General features: G+C 43.3%; 1 protein-coding gene across 1 annotated transcript in view; it reads left to right on the top strand.

Moving 5' to 3' along the window:
• The window catches only part of LOC311103048 (attractin-like), a 92,855-nt gene that overhangs the window by 55,966 nt on the left and 14,389 nt on the right, over positions 1–22,500 (top strand). The window contains exons 6-8 of the mRNA XM_084144552.1: positions 7,169–7,337; positions 16,594–16,684; positions 17,424–17,673. Coding sequence (XP_084000678.1) covers positions 7,169–7,337; positions 16,594–16,684; positions 17,424–17,673 — 510 coding nt within the window. The remainder of the gene's footprint in view (positions 1–7,168; positions 7,338–16,593; positions 16,685–17,423; positions 17,674–22,500) is intronic.

Raw genomic sequence — 22,500 nt, 5'->3', positions numbered from 1 at the left:
CAAGCAATGACAGAGTGGCATGGACTAAGATACAGTAGAATATTATAGAACACAATATAGTATAAACAGTCGTGGTCAAAAGTTTTGAGAATGACACAAGTATTGGTCTTCACAAAGTTTGCTGCTTCAGTGTTTTTAGTTATTTTTGTCAGATGTTACTATGGTATACTGAAGTATAATTACAAGCATTCCATAAGTGTCAAAGGCTTTTATTGACAATAACATTACGTTTATGCAAAGAGTCAATATTTGCAGTGTTGACCCTTCTTTTTCAAGACCTCTGCAATCCGCCCTGGCATGCTGTCAATTAACTTCTGGGCCACATCCTGACTGATGGCAGCCCATTCTTGCATAATCAATGCTTGGAGTTTGTCAGAATTTGTGGGTTTTTGTTTGTCCACCCTCCTCTTGAGGATCGACCACAAGTTCTCAGTGGGATTAAGGTCTGGGGAGTTTCCTGACCATGGACCCAAAATGTTGATGCTTTGTTCCCCGAGCCACTTAGTTATCACTTTTGCCTTATGGCAAGGTGCTCCATCATGCTGGAAAAGGCATTGTTCGTCACCAAACTGTTCTTAGATGGTTGGGAGAAGTTGTTCTCGGAGGATGTGTTGGTACCATTCTTTATTCATGGCTGTGTTCTTAGGCTAAATTGTGAGTGAGCCCACTCCCTTGGCTGAGAAGCAACCCCACACATGAATGGTCTCAGGATGCTTTACTGTTGGCATGACACAGGACTGATGGTAGCGCTCACCTTGTCTTCTCCGGACAAGCTTTTTTCCGGATGCCCCAAACAATCGGAAAGGGGATTCATCAGAGAAAATGACTTTACCCCAGTCCTCAGCAGTCCAATCCCTGTACCTTTTGCAGAATATCAGTCTGTCCCTGATGTTTTTCCTGGAGAGAAGTGGCTTCCTCGCTGCCCTTCTTGACACCAGGCCATCCTCCAAAAGTCTTTGCCTCACTGTGCGTGCAGATGCACTCACACCTGCCTGCTGCCATTCCTGAGCAAGCTCTGCACTGGGGGTGCCCCGATCCCGCAGCTGAATCAACTTTAGGAGACGGTCCTGGTGCTTGCTGGACTTTCTTGGGCACCCTGAAGCCTTCTTCACAACAATTGAACCTCTCTCCTTGAAGTTCTTGATGATCCGATACAGTGGGGGAAAAAAGTATTTAGTCAGCCACCAATTGTGCAAGTTCTCCCACTTAAAAAGATGAGAGAGGCCTGTAATTTTCATCATAGGTACACGTCAACTATGACAGACAGATTGATAAAAAAAATATCCAGAAAATCACATTGTAGGATTTTTTATGAATTTATTTGCAAATTATGGTGGAAAATAAGTATTTGGTCACCTACAAACAAGCAAGATTATCTGGCTCTCACAGACCTGTAACTTCTTCTTTAAGAGGCTCCTCTGTCCTCCACTCGTTACCTGTATTAATGGCACCTGTTTGAACTTGTTATCAGTATAAAAGACACCTGTCCACAACCTCAAACAGTCACACTCCAAACTCCACTATGGCCAAGACCAAAGAGCTGTCAAAGGACACCAGAAACAAAATTGTAGACCTGCACCAGGCTGGGAAGACTGAATCTGCAATAGGTAAGCAGCTTGGTTTGAATAAATCAACTGTGGGAGCAATTATTAGGAAATGGAAGACGTACAAGACCACTGATAATCTCCCTCGATCTGGGGCTCCACGCAAGATCTCACCCTGTGGGGTCAAAATGATCACAAGAACGGTGAGCAAAAATCCCAGAACCACACGGGGGGACCTAGTGAATGACCTGCAGAGAGCTGGGACCAAAGTAACAAAGCCTACCATCAGTAACACTACGCTGCCAGGGACTCAAATCCTGCAGTGCCAGACGTGTCCCCCTGCTTAAGCCAGTACATGTCCAGGCCCGTCTGAAGTTTGCTAGAGTGCATTTGGATGATCCAGAAGAGGATTGGGAGAATGTCATATGGTCAGATGAAACCAAAATAGAACTTTTTGGTAAAAACTCAACTCGTCGTGTTTGGAGGACAAAGAATGCTGAGTTGCATCCAAAGAACACCATACCTACTGTGAAGCATGGGGGTGGAAACATCATGCTTTGGGGCTGTTTTTCTGCAAAGGGACCAGGACGACTGATCCGTGTAAAGGAAAGAATGAATGGGGCCATGTATCGTGAGATTTTGAGTGAAAACCTCCTTCCATCAGCAAGGGCATTGAAGATGAAACGTGGCTGGGTCTTTCAGCATGACAATGATCCCAAACACACCGCCCGGACAACGAAGGAGTGGCTTCGTAAGAAGCATTTCAAGGTCCTGGAGTGGCCTAGCCAGTCTCCAGATCTCAACCCATAGAAAATCTTTGGAGGGAGTTGAAAGTCTGTGTTACCCAGCGACAGCCCCAAAACATCACTGCTCTAGAGGAGATCTGCATGGAGGAATGGGCCAAAATACCAGCAACAGTGTGTGAAAACCTCAACCAAAAGTTGCCATATTCCTAGTCAATGTTATCTTTCATACTCTGCTTCGTTATCCCTAGTGTTTGTTTAATATAACTTTTATTCTCTGAGTTCCCTCGCTTCACTTCCCATGAAGATAAGACATTCGTTTCTCTATGCGTCGTAAACTACATCCTATGTCCCCTGTTATCAACTACTATCATAGCCACAGCTCTTCTGAAACCACCAATCCGCCATTATTAGAATACTGCAGCTCCGCAATGATAGTTAGTTTAATGGAAACCCTAAATCGGCTTCGTACTATATTATAAATTACGTCTGTGAATTCCAACCTAATGGGCAGTTAATTTCTTAAATCTTATCTCTATCAAAGGATCTAACAACAGTGCAAACTTAGAAAACCCATATTAATGACTTCCCCACCCATGATCCATACGTTTGGGTGAGCAAGTTAATACATATATATATATGTATATATAACGTTAGAAACTTCTAGGCGCTCACATCAAATAATACTTTAATGCTTTTTAACCAGAAAATGGACTTCCCCTACTCTCTAAAACAGTCTCCATTCCACTCCTTGATATTCTATGACTTAATTATGTTATATATCGTAACATCTTATCCTAACTTATAACAAATTATCAAATCCATTTCAGATTAAAAGTCCTTTCCGCTCTTTGTTCATAAAATAGCCCATGTTGTCCTTAACTTCGTTAGCTGAATTTTTCTCCTTATTACTTATGTTTCCTTGCCATCGTGCGCTCATTAAAGCGTTATACGCCTCTTTCATATAATGTAAATCCCATTTCTTGTTGCTTACGACGATATTGTCAATTATATATTTTCGCGTATATATGTCATTTATCCCTTAAAAAATTAAAACTTGCTCATTATCATGCGGATAAATCACCAAGATATATGGTCCCACATTGAAAAATCCTAATTCACTTAATTTACAAGAGACTTATTCTAAATGCAGATTTGCCTGTAATAATTTTGTCATTTCCTGTTTCTCTCTTCGAGTTAAATGAAGCTCTGCTTTACTCTTAATGGTGACTGTTTTTCCAGATACCGGTCTACTAAGCTGGTCATTCATTACTGCTATTAGTTCATGCAATATTAGTAATTAAATACTTAAATCAAATCCCCATTCTGTATTTAAAATGTCGTTTGCCTATTTTGACTTTTTGGTGCTATGATTCAATATGTTGCATTGCATCTTCTCCATCTCCTGGCCGTTTTGAGTAATTCACTAGTTACTAATTTTCTCTTCACATCAGTACTCTACCTGTCAGAGGTTGAGTCTCCTTCATTTTGTACACATCAAAGGGCCTCGAACCCAGTCATTTTATAATGCTTATGACTTGAACATCATGATAAAGGGCTCTGACCTTTATCCCTAAGCCAGCTGAGGACTTGAACCTCACAACTTTTCACATTAATGTCTTCTTTCTACCAAGGACTCAAACCTTCAAACAAAATACTAATTTCTCTTAGTTCTTTTACAACATGGTTGAGGCCTTGAACCTCTTCAAATGTAAATCAATTATAATTCCTTGAGGACTTGAACCTCTGAAAAATATATCTCTCTTACTTATATCTCTCTGATTTAGGCCTCAAACCTACACCAAAATACATTTTATAGGGCCTTTATAACCTTTTACCAAGACTTGAACCTATGACCAATGTTTATTCTATTTTATAATGTCGTACACTCCATAATCTCGTCATGTTGAGGACTCGAACCTCTGACCTATGTTATATAATGTCGTACACATTAAAAGGCCCTACGCCCAATCTTGTTACACCCATTCTCCTTCTCCTCTGTTGTTTTTAGTCATTACTCTGACCAAACCCTTCATAGAATCATAGCACCCCCTGTTATTGTCTAATTTGATAATCCTCCTCACATCTCACTAAATAACTCAATACCACTCATCGTCCCCCTCCAAAATATTGAATTTTAAAAGTTCGTTACAGCTCAGCTTCACCACAGATAAGCAGAATTTGACATAATCAAAAAAAATGAAAGTCTGCTTACCTGTTAGTTCGGCTGTGAACTGCATCCTGTTCGTTTAGACGCCAATCTGTTATGATGAGTTTCTCGGGTGTCAAGTAATTCATGATGCAAGAAGATATTTAACACTTATCTGGGGAGTTCATATAAATATTTAATAGGTACCATGGTTCGCATAACAAAAGACAGTGCTTTGCCTCTAGCTATTCCAAACTACTGAACAAAGAACATATCTCAGTTTATATAGCTTCAGTTACACGTTTCATCTGTTAACCATCAGTGGGTACTCCCTTCTCTGATGTTATTCCCTTTTCCCCCCAAGTCAGTATATCATATCCATCAATCATTCTACCATAAACATCAGTAATCTCCCTTGACATAATGGAATGCAGACTCTGTGGCACCAAGCCACTTCTCTACTAACTTTAACCTGGTTCACACAACACTATGACGCTATGAAATGACATCATCACAGTGTTCCTGTAGCAGCCGTGTTATTTGTGTCATTAACCTGCCAGGCTTCCATGGCTCCTGTCTGTTAATTACCATAATTTTCAAAGACGCACTAATAAAATCAAGCCATCTGGTGTTCTGAACGCGCTCTTAACAGCCAGAGAAGGTGACTAAATCTAACGTTGGGTAACCGGTCTCTCTATTGCAGCTCTGTGTTCATCCCAACAGACTGCTGCAGTCTTAGCCCTCATTACACTGTCACGGTGCTCTAACTGGACAATACTGTGGAGATATTATAATCAGCTGTAGGCCTATTGATGCTGTAAGACTCCAAATGGACTAATTATCTAAAGGGCCATGAGACTGGGTTCAGCAGTACATTACTATACTAGCTGTCAGTCTGGTGTTTCATTATGAATATGTGACCCACCACCTGGATTCGGTCCTTTGTAGCAACATTTGAAATTGTGTTTGTTTTTTTACATTGAGACTCAGAGCTAGAAAATTGTATATCATACACTACAGTTACCCCACTTTTGATAAAAATGGTCCTTGAATGTTTTGGTACACCTACTGGAGAGCTCTTCTTTGTCTACAGAGTAAGTGGTGTAGTAAACAACCAAAGATTTCAAGACCAAAAGTGGTAAAAGTAGAAAGCCTACAAAAAGGTAAACTCCAGGTAAAAATACACTATCTAGTCCTTGGCCAATATCCTAATCCGACTTTGGTGCAGGTCATGTTGTTCACATTGCTGTCTTTGTTAACCACAATATCAAATGAAATCTATGTTTTATTTGGCACATGCACAGGATACAGAAGGTGTAAACAGTACAGTGAAATGGTTACTTGCATAGTAGCAATATCAAAAACAGAATGTGTCCAGATAAAAATATTTCATAAATATTTGTATCATTATTAGATGACGTTTACCCGACACAGTAAATTGATGGGTCATGTGAAAGAAATGTTATAACCAACCCCCAGCCACATCTAGCTAAGTGGATGGGTCACTATTGTCTAGACATGTACACATGTTCATGAAATACAATAGATGGCTGTAATCACCCCCAGACACACCTGGCTAACTTGACGGGTCATGTAATCATCTGGCGAAGTGGAGTCTTTTTTAGCTAACTAAACAATGAACCGGCTTAATCCCAACTCATACTACTACCAATACAAACATTGTCATAGCTGTAGTATGAATCTGCAGGTAGCTAAAGCTAACAAACTAGGTTCAATGTTAGCTAGCTAACATTAGGCTATAACTAGCAATACAAAAGGATTTCTGATTCGAATAATATTACTACACAGATCATACACAACGTTAGCTGGCGAGCCAACAAAATAATGTTCGCTAGCTAGCTAACTTGCAATGAAAACGACTTTTATGACAAAATTAGATACATATAATATCTGAAAATGTAGCTAGACTTACCCGTATACATGGATGAACGCTTCACGGCAGACTGGAACCATTTAACTCTGTTTTGTTTGTAGCTACATCTTTTTTGGCCAGCGTTGTGTCAAGTCACTCCGGTTCACAATGACCGTGGCTTGTGCAGAAAGTAGCCCATCACTTTTTCCAACTGATCTGTCGATAGTGCCTGCTAAATTTGTAGTTCTCGATTGCTAACATATCTTTCAAAAACGCTGCAGTAGAAAGGACTATCAACATATACTGAGCAGCTCATGTTATAGACAGAAGCATGCTACATGGCAGACCAATCCAAACTCATCTCCCGGGATGTCCCGCCCATTGATTATCTCAGCCAATCATGGCTAGCTGGAAGGTTCCTGTCTTTTTCTGTGGCTAAACCAACTAGGCTCATAATTTAACCATTTTATTCGTATTTACAGATGGACGTTTGTTATTAAGGCACATGAAAGTTCACATGTTCCAGAAGGCATTTCTGCCCCAGAAAACGCATTTTGATCATAAAAAACCCAAAAAGAAAACAAATCAAATGCCTCTCCTGTGATGTAGTGACGTGCTTCCTGAAACGGGTCACATATTAAGATGAGGTTAAATTCACTGAGTTTTTAGACTTACCTTAGATGATACTCCGGGCAATAGATGGTGTTTCTGCAAAATGTCTGAAATAAAAGACATATGGACACAAAGACATCAAATTATCATAGTAAAAGTGGACTAAAATAACTTTATTTCCTGTGAAGTTTGTGAAGCCCAATAAGGGAGTCAGGCTCTAACATGTACGTCTTCTTTCCCCCATCAGGTCCAGACTGCTCTGTGTCCGTCCCGGCCAACTCTTCGTTCTGGCAGCGGGAAGAGTACCCCGAGCCAGGGCTGGCCAGGGCTTCCCACAAGGCCGTAGTGGATCAGGGGGTCATGTGGGTCATCGGGGGTTATGTTTTCAACTCCTCAGACTACCAGATGGTCAAAGCGTAAGTACTAGACATCATTACATCACATATTAGCTAAGTACTGTGTGTATATTAAATACCAGCTCTGTACCAGGACAATTGCTCCTTTTCCGGCGTGAAGGATTTCTTCTGCCGAAACGTGCTTTTAAGTGGATAGTGTGAGATTTGGGCCTATAAGCCCTTTTTCTACTTACCTAGCGTCAGATGAATTCATGGATACCATTTTGAAGGAAGTTGCTAACTAGCTGTAGCACAATTGCTAACTAGTGTTAGCACAGTGACCGGAAGTCTGGTGTTCCCATAGACTTCCAATCATTGCGCTAACGCTAATTAGCAATGGCTCACTAAACTACCTTCAACTTAGTTGGGGGAAGTAGAAAAAGGGCTTAACCCTGCGAGACCCATGGTTGCCAAAATGTCATCCTGTACAGGTCCTAAGCTAAATAATCATGTCAAACCCTACATAGTACATTTCCTTAGACCCCAATGTAACTCTTAGTAGTATTTGTGTGTCAATATGATTATTGTAGAATCAGTTGCCTTCTGAAACAGAAACCATCAATAGGCTGAAAGGGTTGCTAAACTAAGACAGGGTAAGGTTCATATACCGATAGACGAGTAGGTTTCCTTTCCAAATACTGCAAATATGGACAACTAATTACTCCACAAGTAACTGTGATGTTCCCTCTAAACATCAAAAGAGCAAGAATTTATATATTGACAAAAAATGTGTGGTTTATTAGGTCAGAATACTGCCATTGACTACCATTCTTCCATTCTAAAGAAGTAAAAATCTCTCCAAATGAAACCAGAAGGACAACCAAATATTACTAAAAGTAAGTTAATGTTCTTCATGCATAGAAAACCCACAGAAATGTGATGCTGCTGATAGCGAAATACAAAAATATTTATTTTCAGATTTCACATGTTTTTGACACATTTTGATGTGATTTTTTTAAAATAGAATTTCAGTTTCTTTTCCATAAATGTTTACTACCAGTAACTATGCTTCCATCCAACCTGTTTGGTAAAACTCTACAAATATCGACAAAACTAGCTATTTTTTTCAACTGTAAAATGAATTATGCTAGAAATTGCAGTGGAAATGCTTTTATGTGCAAATATTAATATAATAACCATCATATCAAAATCAAATTAAATGTTATTGGTCGCATACACATATATTTAGCAGATGTTATTGCGGGTGTAGTGAAATGCTTGTGTTTCTTCAACAGTGTAGTAATATGTAATAATATATGTATATATATATATATATGTATGTATATACAGTGGGGAGAACAAGTATTTGATATACTGCCGATTTTGCAGGTTTTCCTACTTACAAAGCATGTAGAGGTCTGTAATTTTTATCATAGGTACACTTCAACTGTGAGAGACAGATTCTAAAATCCAGAAAATCACATTGTATGATTTTTAAGTAATTAATTTGCATTTTATTGCATGACAAAAGTATTTGATACATCAGAAAAGCAGAACTTAATATTTGGTACAGAAACCTTTGTTTGCAATTACAGAGATCATACGTTTCCTGTAGGTCTTGACCAGGTTTGCACACACTGCAGCAGGGATTTTGGCCCACTCCTCCATACAGACCTTCTCCAGATCCTTCAGGTTTCGGGGCTGTCGCTGGGCAATACAGACTTTCAGCTCCCTCCAAAGATTTTCTATTGAGTTCAGGTCTGGAGACTGGCTAGGACACTCCAGGACCTTGAGATGCTTCTTACGGAGCCACTCCTTAGTTGCCCTGACTGTGTGTTTCGGGTCATTGTCATGCTGGAAGACCCAGCCACGACCCATCTTCAATGCTCTTACTGAGGGAAGGAGGTTGTTGGCCAAGATCTCGCGATACATGGCCCCATCCATCTTCCCCTCAATACGGTGCAGTCGTCCTGTCCCCTTTGCATAAAAGCATCCCCAAAGAATGATGTTTCCACCTCCATGCTTCACGGTTGGGATGGTGTTCTTGGGGTTGTACTCATCCTTCTTCTTCCTCCAAACACGGCGAGTGGAGTTTAGACCAAAAAGCTCTATTTTTGTCTCATCAGACCACATGACCTTCTCCCATTCCTTCTCTGGATCATCCAGATGGTCATTGGCAAACTTCAGAGGGGCCTGGACATGCGCTGGCTTGAGCAGGGGGACCTTGCATGCGCTGCAGGATTTTAATCCATGACGGCGTAGTGTGTTACTAATGGTTTTCTTTGAGACTGTGGTCCCAGCTCTCTTCAGGTCATTGACCAGGTCCTGCTGTGTAGTTCTGGGCTGATCCCTCACCTTCCTCATGATCATTGATGCCCCACGAGGTGAGATCTTGCATGGAGCCCCAGACCGAGGGTGATTGACCGTCATCTTGAACTTCTTCCATTTTCTAATAATTGCGCCAACAGTTGTTGCCTTCTCACCAAGCTGCTTGCCTATTGTCCTGTAGCCCATCCCAGCCTTGTGCAGTTCTACAATTCTATCCCTGATGTCCTTACACAGCTCTCTGATCTTGGCCATTGTGGAGAGGTTGGAGTCTGTTTGATTGAGTGTGTAGACAGGTGTCTTTTATACAGGTAACGAGTTCAAACAGGTGCAGTTAATACAGGTAATGAGTGGAGAACAGGAGGGCTTCTTAAAGAAAAACTAACAGGTCTGTGAGAGCCGGAATTCTTACTGGTTGGTAGGTGATCAAATACTTATGTCATGCAATAAAATGCAAATTAATTACTTAAAAATCATACAATGTGATTTTCTGGATTTTTGTTCTCCCCACTGTATGTGTGTGTGTGTGTATATATATATATATATAATATAATATAATATAATAACAATACACAACAATACACACATCTAAAAGGTAAAATAATGGAATTAAGACGAGCAATGTCGCAGTCCAGAGTATGAATAAACACTACCAGTCAAAAGTTTTAGAACACCTACTCATTCAAGGGTTTTTCTTTATTTGTACTATTTTCTACATTGTAGATTAATAGTGAAGACATCAAACTATGAAATAACACATGGAATCATGTAGTTACCAAAAAAGTGTAAACAATCAAAATATATTTGAGATTTGAGATTTTTCAAATAGCCACCCTTTGCTTTGATGACAGCTTTGCACACTCTTGGCATTCTCTCAACCGGCTTCATGAGGTAGTCACCTGGAATGCATTTCAATTAACAGGTGTGCCTTGTTAATTTGTGGAATTTCTTTCCTTCTTAATGCGTTTGAGCCAATCAGTTGTGTTGTGACAAGGTAGGGGGGTATACAGAATATAGCCCTATTTGGTAAAAGACCAAGTCCATATTATGGCAAGAACTGCTCAAATAAGCAAAGAGAAACGACAGTCCATCATTACTTTGACATGAAGGCCAGTCAATCTGGAAAATGTCAAGAACTTTGAAAGTTTCTTCAAGTGAAATCGCAGAAACCATCAAGCGCTATAATGAAACTGGCTCTCATGTGGACCGCCACAGGAAAGGAAGAACCAGAGTTACCTCTGCTGCAGAGGATAAGTTCATTAGAGTTAACTGCACCTCAGATTGCAGCCCAAATAAATGCTTCACAGAGTTCAAGTAACAGACACATCTCAACATCAACTGTTCAGAGGAGACTGTGTGAATCAGGCCTTCATGGTCGATTGCTGCAAAGAAACCACTACTAAAGGACACCAATAATAAGAAGAGACTTGCTTGTGCCAAGAAATACGAGCAATGGACATTAGACTGTGGAAATCTGTCCTTTGGTCTGATGAGTCCAAATTTGAGATTTTTTGTTCCAACCGCTGTGTCTTTGTGATACGCAGAGTAGGTGAACGGAGGATCTCCGCATGTGTGGTTCCCACCGTGAAGCATGGAGGAAGAGGTGTGATGATTGTGGGGGTGCTTTTCTGGTGACACTGTCAATTATTTATTTAGATTTCAAGGCACACTTAACCAGCATCGTTATCACAGCATTCTGCAGCGATACGCCATCCCATCTGGTTTGCGCTTAGTGGGACTATCATTTGTTTTTCAATAGTACAATGACCCAAAACACACCTCCAGGCTGTGTAAGGGCTATTTGACCAAGAAGGAGAGTGATGGAGTGCTGCATCAGATGACCTGGCCTCCACAATCCCCTGACCTCAACCAAATTGAGATGGTTTGGGATGAGTCGGACGGCAGAGTGAAGGAAAAGCAGCCAACAAGTGCTCAGCATATGTGGGAACTCCTTCGAGGCTGGTTCAACGAATGCCAAGAGTGTGCAAAGCTCTCATTAAGGCAAAGGGTGGCTATTTGAAGAATCTCAAATATATTTGATTTGTTTAACACTTTTTTGGTTACTACATGATTTCATATGTGTTATTTGATTTCATATGCGTACGCACCCTTGTGGGGCCCCAGTGTTGAGGATCGGCGAAGTGGAGATGTTGTTTCCTACCTTCACCACAACAGGACCCAGTTGCACACTTAGCTTAATGATGAGCTTGGAGTGTACTATGGTGTTGAAGGCTGAGCTGTAGTCAATGAACAGCATTTTTACATAAAGTTGAAGTCGGAAAGTTTACATACACTTAGGTTGGAGTCATTAAAACTCGTTTTTCAACCACTCCACAAATTTCGGTTAGGACATCTACTTTGTGCATGACACAAGTAATTCTTCCAACAATTGTTTACAGACAGATTATTTCACTTATAATTCACTGTATCACAATTCCATTGGGTCAGAAGTTTACATACACTAAGTTGACTGTGCCTTTAAACAGCTTGGAAAATTCCAGAAAATTATGTCATGGCTTTAGATGCTTCTAGGCTAATTGACATAATTTGAGTCAATTGGAGATGTACCTGTGGATGCATTTCATGGCCTACCTTCAAACCCAAAAAATTGTGGACCTCCACAAGTATGGTTCATTCTTGGGAGCAATTTCCAAACGCCTGAATTTACCACGTTCATCTGTACAAACAATAGTACGCAAGTATAAACACCATGGGACCACGCAGCCGTCATACCGCTCAGGAAGGAGATGCGTTCTGTCTCCTAGAGATGAACATACTTTGGTGCAAAAAGTGCAAATCAATCCCAGAACAACAGCAAAGGACCTTGTGAAGATGCTGGAGGAAACAGGTACAAAAGTATGTATAGCCAAAATAAAACAAGTCCTATATCGGCATAACCTGGGCTCCCGAGTGGCGCAGCGGTCTAAGGCACTACATCTCAGTGCTTGAGGCGTCACTACAGACCCCCTGGTCCGATTCCAGGCTGTATGACAACCGGCCGTGATTGGGAGTCCCATAGGGCGGCGCACAAATGGCCCAGCGTCGTCTGGGTTTGGCCGGTGTAGGCCATCATTGTAAATAAGAATTTGTTCTTAACTGACTTGCGTCGTTAAATAAAGGTAAAATAAAAATTTAATAAATAAAAAAACCTGAAAGGCCGCTCAGCAAGGAAGAAGCCACTGCTCCAAAACCGCTATAAAAAAGCCAGACTACGGTTTGCAACTGCACATGGCGACAAAGATGGTACTTTTTGGAGAAATGTCCTCTGGTCTGATGAAACAAAAATAGAACTGTTTGGCCATAATGATCATCGTTATGTTTGGAGGAAAAAGGGGGTCGCTTGCAAGCCGAAGAACACCATCCCAACCGTGAAGCACAGGGGTGGCAGCATCATGCTGTGGGGGTGCTTTGCTGCAGGAGGGACTGGTGCACTTCACAAAATAGATGGCATCATGAGGAAGGAAAATGATGTGGATATATTGAAGCAACATCTCAAGACATCAGTCAGGAAGTTAAAGCTTGGTCGCAAATGGGTCTTCCAAAATGGACAATGACCCCAAGCATACTTCCAAAGTTGTGGCAAAATGGCTTAAGGACAACAAAGTCAAGGTATTGGAGTGGCCATCACAAAGCCCTGACCTCAATCCAATAGAAAATGTGTGGGCAGAACTGAAAAAGCGTGTGCGAGCAAGGAGGCCTACAAACCTGACTCAGTTACACCAGCTCTGTCAGGAGGAATGGGCCAAAATTCACCCAACTTATTGTGGGAAGCTTGTGGAAGGCTACCCGAAACGTTTGACCCAAGTTAAACAATTTAAAGGCAATGCTACCAAATACTAATTGAGTGTATGTAAACTTCTGACCCACTGGGAATGTGATGAAAGAAATAAAAGCTGAAATAAATCATTCTCTCTACTATTATTCTGACATTTCACATTCTTAAAATAAAGTGGTGATCCTATCTGACCTAAGACAGGGAATTTTTACTAGGATTAAATGTCAGGAATTGTGAAAAACTGAGTTTAAATATATTTGGCTAAGGTGTATGTAAACTTCTGACTTCAACTGTAGGTTTTCCTCTTGTCCAGGTGGGATAGCTATTATATTATATCTCTCCACAGTGTTTATTGCTGTTGGCTGTTCTAAGACCAGAATGTTTCCCTCATTTGGATCATTTGGTCTCACATTATCCCTTTAAGATCAGAGTGACAAGTTGCACTCTACACTCACTGTCCAGTTTATTAGGTACACCACCCTGTTTACGAAAATGAATCGCTCCTACAGACAGTGAGTCACGTGGCCGTGGCTTGCTACATAAAGCAGGCAGACAGGCTTTGAGGCATTCAGTTACTCTTCGATTGAACATTAGAATGGGCAAAAGGAGTGACCTAAGCGACTTTGAGCGTGGTATGATCGTCAGTGCCAGTCGCGCCAGATCCAGTATCTCAGAAACGGCCGGCCTCCTGGGCTTTTCACGCACGACAGTGTCTAGGATTTCCAGAGAATGGTTGGACAAACAAAACACATCCAGTCAGCGGCAGTCCTCTGGGCGATAGCTACTCGTTGATGGGAGAGGTCGAAGGAGAATGACAAGAACTGTGCAAGCTAACAGGCAGGCTACAAACAGACAAATAATGACGCAGTACAACAATGGAGTGCGGATCGGCATCTCGGAACGCACAGCTCGTCGGTCCTTGTCATGGATGGGTTATTGCAGCAGACGATCACACCGGGTTCCACTCCTATCAGCTAAAAACAAGAAGAATCGTCTCCAGTGGGCACGCCATCACCAACACTGGACAACTGAGGAGTGGAAATACATCGCCTGGTCCGACAAATCCTGTTTCCTGTTGCGTCATGGTGATGACAGAGTCAGGATTTGGCTTAAGCAGCATGAGTCCATCAACCCATTTTGCCTGGTGTCAACGGTACAGGCTGGTGGTGGTAGTGTACCGCTGTCCAATCTGCTGTCCAATCTGCCGTCCAATCTGCCGTCCAATCTGCCGACCAATCTGCCGTCCAATCTGCCGTCCAATCTGCTGTCCAATCTGCTGTCCAATCTGCCGTCCAATCTGCTGCAACTGTTATGCCATCTCGTCAGCACGGACCAATATCACTGTGAAACATGTCCGACTTGTAGAATCCATGCCCTGAAAGAATTTAGGCTGTTCTGGAGGCAAATGGGGGTCTGACCCAGTACTAGATGGGTGTACCTAATTAACTGGCCAGTGAGTATTTGTAACAAACAGAGCAGTGGTGCAAATGAGAGCCACGAGCCTCCATCATCTCAGCGCCCAATCAGATGGTGGCAACGTAATACAATGGAGTAGAATGTCTTTATGAAAAGTCACCAGAAGTGTAAATATTAAAGCATTAGACCCATCACTAAAAGCTTCAGTCATACAAAAGTTATACTTAAATCCCAACTGGTTCTCTAGCAAATTAGCAAGATTGTCTCACCCAATGTTCAAGAAAGCCCTTTTTCCCTTTATTCAGATTGCAACCTCTCACTTTCAGTTATTTGAAAAGGAAATAATCTCCCAAATATCACTTTTTCTAAAACAAGCCATAGAAAGTTGGTTGCAATTTCAATTTAATCCTCCAGAAACGACAGAACAAATAATGCAACAAATATTGCGGTTAAACTCAAATATACTAATTGATAAAAAACCAATCTTGGTAAATGATATCATCGGTAGGACTGGTGGAGTTATGCAGCTAACATGCAGCTAACAAAAACATATGGAAATGTCTGCTCTATCCAAAATTACAACCAAATAATTGCGGCATGGAAGAGGAAAGTGGAAGGGGGAGAAAGTAAGGAACTTGTCTGTTGGATCAGAGGTGAATAGTGGTCCGTACAGGCCCTGCATTAAAGAACATAATTGGTTAAAGAAAATTGTGATAAATAAAAAAGTATACCAGTTTAATTTAAGGACCAAAGGATTGACAGCCGTCCCATATAGATTGCAAAATAATTGGGAAGAGATTTTTGACGTACCTTATTCCATGGCATAGTGTTTATGAACTGATACACAAAATGACGCTGGTTTCAAAACTTATAATTTTAATAAAGATATAAGAAAGATATGGCATTTAGAAGCAAACCGGATGGACGTCATGAAAACAATCGGAGAGGTTGAGGGTAGAGGAATTTCAGGAGTAAAAACAAACATAATAGAATTATTGTCAAGTTGACTGTGTCCATAAAATGTATATAGTATGTATAAGCTGGAAGTAGAGGCATTGTTGTTCACTAGTTTACTCCAATTAGGGAACGGGTTGGAAAGTAATAAAGATTTTAAGATAAAGAAAATACCTTATAGTCGTTCTACAAAAATATTGTCCCGGGGGGGGGGTCTTGCCCCCGGACCTCTTGCCCCCGGACCTCTTGCCCCCATCAAATGCAAACTCAATGGAGAATCTTATTTTAGTAGGAAACGGACCCATAATGTAACCACACCCCACTGGGCCTACCTGGTCCTGGCCTACCTGGTCCTGGTCTACCTGGTCCTGGTCCACCTGGTGCTGGTCCTGGCCTACCTGGTCCTGGTCTTCCTGGTCCTGGTCCTGTCCTACCTGGTCCTGGCCTACCTGGTCCTGGTCCTGGTCCTGGTCCTGGCCTACCTGGTCCTGGTCCTGGTCCTGGTCCTGGCCTACCTGGTCCTGGTCCTGGTCCTGGCCTACCTGGTCCTGGCCTACCTGGTCCTGGTCCTGGCCTACCTGGTCCTGGTCCTGGTCCTGGCCTACCTGGCCCTGGCCTACCTGGTCCTGGTCCTGTCCTACCTGGTCCTGGTCCTGGCCTACCTGGCCCTGGCCTACCTGGTCCTGGTCCTGTCCTACCTGGTCCTGGCCCTGGCCTACCTGGTCCTGGTCGTGGCCTTCCTGGTCCTGGCCTTCCTGGTCCTGGCCTTCCTGGTCCTGGTCCTGGTCCTGGTCCTGGTCCTTGCCTACCTGGTCCTGACCTGTGATGCTTTTCTCAGTGGTCCTAAACTTCTCTCTCTCCTCCCAGGTATAACCTCAGCTCCCAGCGCTGGCTGTCTCTCAACCGCTCTGTCAACTCAGTCATGGGACGATACGGACACTCTCTGGCACTACATGAGGTATGGGCTCTATGGACATAGTGGTTCATCTGTAGTAATATTGACAAAGTACTATTTAGTTGGCAATAGTAGAATACTCTGTAGAATACACTTACGCTTGCTTTGTTAGAAGCTTTGCCTTGGTGCTGACCTCAAACATCAATTCTCAAAAATCTCTTTCACCCTGTGGTAGATGGCCTGTTAGTGCTTTTCCCCATAATGTGTTGTGATGTCAGCTAAATTCCTGTTGTTATCTGTTGTGTTACGAGACCTAAGATCTTGCCATCTCCTGTCCGTCTCCCTAATGTCATATTATAACCTGTCATAACCTGTCCTCCTGTCTAACATCCTGTTCCTCCTCTAACCCAGGGGAATATCTACATGTACCTGTCCTGTCTAACATCCTGTTCCTTCTCTAACCCAGGGGAATATCTACATGTACCTGTCCTGTCTAACATCCTGTTCCTCCCCTAACCCAGGGGAATATCTACATGTACCTGTCCTGTCTAACATCCTGTTCCTCCTCTAACCCAGGGGAATATCTACATGTACCTGTCCTCCTGTCTAACATCCTGTTCCTCCCCTAACCCAGGGGAATATCTACATGTACCTGTCCTCCTGTCTAACATCCTGTTCCTTCTCTAACCCAGGGGAAGATCTACATGTACCTGTCCTGTCTAACATCCTGTTCCTTCTCTAACCCAGGGGAATATCTACATGTACCTGTCCTGTCTAACATCCTGTTCCTCCTCTAACCCAGGGGAAGATCTACATGTACGGAGGGAAAATAGACTCTACTGGCAACGTGACCAGCCAGCTGTGGGTGTTCCACATCCAGAACCAGACCTGGGTGTCCCTCTCCGCCCGATCCCAGGATCAGTGGGCCGTGGTGGGACACTCTGCCCACGTAGTGCCCCCCCTGCTGGAGGGCGGTAGTCCGGTCATGCTGGTGCTGTTTGGACACTGCCCTCAATACGGATACATCAGCCAGGTGCAGCAGTATAACTTGGGTGAGTGGGACCATATATGGTGTTCCTGTATTCAACTGTTGGTCCTGTAGATTTACCAGCACCCTGTAAACATATTGTGTATTGATTTGTTGTTCTTAATCCCTCTGTTATGAAGTATCATTACATATACACTATATATTCAAAAGTATGTGGACACGCCTTCAAATTAGTGGATTCTGCTATTTCAGCCACGCCGTTGCTGACAGGTGTATAAAATCGAGGACACAGCCATGCAATCTCCACAGACAAACATTGGAAATAAAATTGCCTTACTGAAGAGCTCAGTGACTTTCAACGTGGCACCATCATAGGATGTCACCTTTCCAAAAAGTCAGTTCGTCAACTTTCTGCCCTGCTAGAGCTGCCCCGGTCAACTGTAAGGGCTGTTATTGTGAAGTGGAAACGTCTAGGAGCAACAACGGCTCAGCCGCGAAGTGGTAGACCACACAAGCTCACAGAACGGGACCGCCGAGTGCTGAAGCGCGTAGTGCATAGTTCCAAACTGCCTCTGGAAGCAACATCAGCACAATAACTGTTTGTCGGGAGCTTCATGAAATGGGTTTCCATGGCCGAGCAGCCGCACACAAGCCTAAGATCACCATGTTAAATGCCAAGCGTCGGCTGGAGTGGTGTAAAGCTCGCTGCCATTGGACTCTGGAGCAGTGAAAACCCGTTCTCTGGGGTGATGAATCACACTTCACCATCTGGCAGTCCGACAGACGAATCTGGGTTTGGCGGATGCCAGGAGAATGCTACCTGCCCCAATGCATAGTGCCAACTGTAAAGTTTGGTGGAGGAAAAATAATGGTCTGGGGCTGTTTTTCATGGTTCGGGTGAGGCCACTTAGTTCCAGTGAAGGGAAACCTTAACGCTACAGCATACAATGACATTCTAGAAGGTTCTGTGCTTCCAACTTTGTGGCAACAGTTTGGGTTAAGGCCCTTTCCTGTTTCTGCATGACAATGCCCCCATGCACAAAGCGAGGTCCATACAGAAAGGGTTTGTTGAGATCGGTGTGGAAGAACATGACTGGCCTGCACAGAGCCCTGACCTTAACCTCATCGAGCACCCGACATCACTAATGCTCTTGTGGCTGAATGGATGCAAGTCCCCGCAGCAATGTTCCAACATCTAGTGGAAAGCCTTCCCAGAAGAGTGGAGGCTGTTATAGCAGCAAAGGGGGGACCAACTCCATATTAATGCCCATGATTTTGGAATGAGATGTTCGATGAGCAGGTGTCCACATACTGCTGGTCATGTAGTGTACCTGACTATACACAGCAATAACCAAACCTAACCCACACCTGACTATCCACAGCCATAACCAAACCTAACCCACACCTGACTATCCACAGCCATAACCAAACCTAACCCACACAGCCATAACCAAACCTAACCCACACCTGACTATCCACAGCCATAACCAAACCTAACCCACACCTGACTATCCACAGCAATAACCAAACCTAACCCACACCTGACTATACACAGCCATAACCAAACCTAACCCACACCTGACTATACACAGCCATAACCAAACCTAACCCACACCTGACTATACACAGCCATAACCAAACCTAACCCACACCTGACTATCCACAGCCATAACCAAACCTAACCCACACCTGACTATACACAGCCATAACCAAACCTAACCCACACCTGACTATCCACAGCCATAACCAAACCTAACCCACACAGCCATAACCAAACCTAACCCACACCTGACTATACACAGCCATAACCAAACCTAACCCACACAGCCATAACCAAACCTAACCCACACCTGACTATACACAGCCATAACCAAACCTAACCCACACAGCCATAACCAAACCTAACCCAAACCTAACCCACACAGCCATAACCAAACCTAACCCACACCTGACTATACACAGCCATAACCAAACCTAACCCACACAGCCATAACCAAACCTAACCCAAAACTAACCCACACAGCCATAACCAAACCTAACCCACACCTGACTATACACAGCCATAACCAAACCTAACCCACACCTGACTATACACAGCCATAACCAAACCTAACCCACACCTGACTATACACAGCCATAACCAAACCTAACCCACACAGCCATAACCAAACCTAACCCACACCTGACTACACACAGCCATAACCAAACCTAACCCACACAGCCATAACCAAACCTAACCCACACCTGACTATACACAGCCATAACCAAACCTAACCCACACCTGACTATCCACAGCCATAACCAAACCTAACCCACACCTGACTACACACAGCCATAACCAAACCTAACCCACACAGCCATAACCAAACCTAACCCACACCTGACTATACACAGCCATAACCAAACCTAACCCACACCTGACTATACACAGCCATAACCAAACCTAACCCACACAGCCATAACCAAACCTAACCCACACCTGACTATACACAGCCATAACCAAACCTAACCCACACCTGACTATACACAGCCATAACCAAACCTAACCCACACAGCCATAACCAAACCTAACCCACACCTGACTATACACAGCCATAACCAAACCTAACCCACACCTGACTATACACAGCCATAACCAAACCTAACCCACACCTGACTATACACAGCCATAACCAAACCTAACCCACACAGCCATAACCAAACCTAACCCACACAGCCATAACCAAACCTAACCCACACCTGACTATACACAGCCATAACCAAACCTAACCCACACCTGACTATACACAGCCATAACCAAACCTAACCCACACCTGACTATACACAGCCATAACCAAACCTAACCCACACCTGACTATACACAGCCATAACCAAACCTAACCCACACCTGACTATACACAGCCATAACCAAACCTAACCCACACAGCCATAACCAAACCTAACCCACACCTGACTATACACAGCCATAACCAAACCTAACCCACACCTGACTATCCACAGCCATAACCAAACCTAACCCACACCTGACTATACACAGCCATAACCAAACCTAACCCACACCTGACTACACACAGCCATAACCAAACCTAACCCACACCTGACTATACACAGCCATAACCAAACCTAACCCACACCTGACTATACACAGCATTAACCAAACCTAACCCACACCTGACTATACACAGCCATAACCAAACCTAACCCACACCTGACTATACACAGCCATAACCAAACCTAACCCACACCTGACTATACACAGCCATAACCAAACCTAACCCACACCTGACTATACACAGCCATAACCAAACCTAACCCACACCTGACTATACACAGCCATAACCAAACCTAACCCACACCTGACTATACACAGCCATAACCAAACCTAACCCACACCTGACTATACACAGCCATAACCAAACCTAACCCACACCTGACTATACACAGCCATAACCAAACCTAACCCACACCTGACTATACACAGCCATAACCAAACCTAACCCACACAGCCATAACCAAACCTAACCCACACCTGACTATCCACAGCCATAACCAAACCTAACCCACACCTGACTATACACAGCCATAACCAAACCTAACCCACACCTGACTATCCACAGCCATAACCAAACCTAACCCACACAGCCATAACCAAACCTAACCCACACCTGACTATACACAGCCATAACCAAACCTAACCCACACAGCCATAACCAAACCTAACCCACACCTGACTATACACAGCCATAACCAAACCTAACCCACACAGCCATAACCAAACCTAACCCAAACCTAACCCACACAGCCATAACCAAACCTAACCCACACCTGACTATACACAGCCATAACCAAACCTAACCCACACAGCCATAACCAAACCTAACCCAAAACTAACCCACACAGCCATAACCAAACCTAACCCACACCTGACTATACACAGCCATAACCAAACCTAACCCACACCTGACTATACACAGCCATAACCAAACCTAACCCACACCTGACTATACACAGCCATAACCAAACCTAACCCACACCTGACTACACACAGCCATAACCAAACCTAACCCACACAGCCATAACCAAACCTAACCCACACCTGACTATCCACAGCCATAACCAAACCTAACCCACACCTGACTACACACAGCCATAACCAAACCTAACCCACACAGCCATAACCAAACCTAACCCACACCTGACTATACACAGCCATAACCAAACCTAACCCACACCTGACTATACACAGCCATAACCAAACCTAACCCACACAGCCATAACCAAACCTAACCCACACCTGACTATACACAGCCATAACCAAACCTAACCCACACCTGACTATACACAGCCATAACCAAACCTAACCCACACAGCCATAACCAAACCTAACCCACACCTGACTATACACAGCCATAACCAAACCTAACCCACACCTGACTATACACAGCCATAACCAAACCTAACCCACACCTGACTATACACAGCCATAACCAAACCTAACCCACACAGCCATAACCAAACCTAACCCACACCTGACTATACACAGCCATAACCAAACCTAACCCACACCTGACTATACACAGCCATAACCAAACCTAACCCACACCTGACTATACACAGCCATAACCAAACCTAACCCACACCTGACTATACACAGCCATAACCAAACCTAACCCACACCTGACTATACACAGCCATAACCAAACCTAACCCACACCTGACTATACACAGCCATAACCAAACCTAACCCACACAGCCATAACCAAACCTAACCCACACCTGACTATACACAGCCATAACCAAACCTAACCCACACCTGACTATCCACAGCCATAATCAAACCTAACCCACACCTGACTATACACAGCCATAACCAAACCTAACCCACACCTGA

The sequence above is a fragment of the Coregonus lavaretus genome (assembly GCF_964263955.1).
Source record: "Coregonus lavaretus genome assembly, chromosome: 27".
NCBI classification, from domain to species: Eukaryota; Metazoa; Chordata; class Actinopteri; order Salmoniformes; family Salmonidae; genus Coregonus; species Coregonus lavaretus.
The sequence above is the reverse complement of the archived record's forward strand: the minus strand, read 5'-3'. Positions and strand labels throughout refer to the sequence as shown.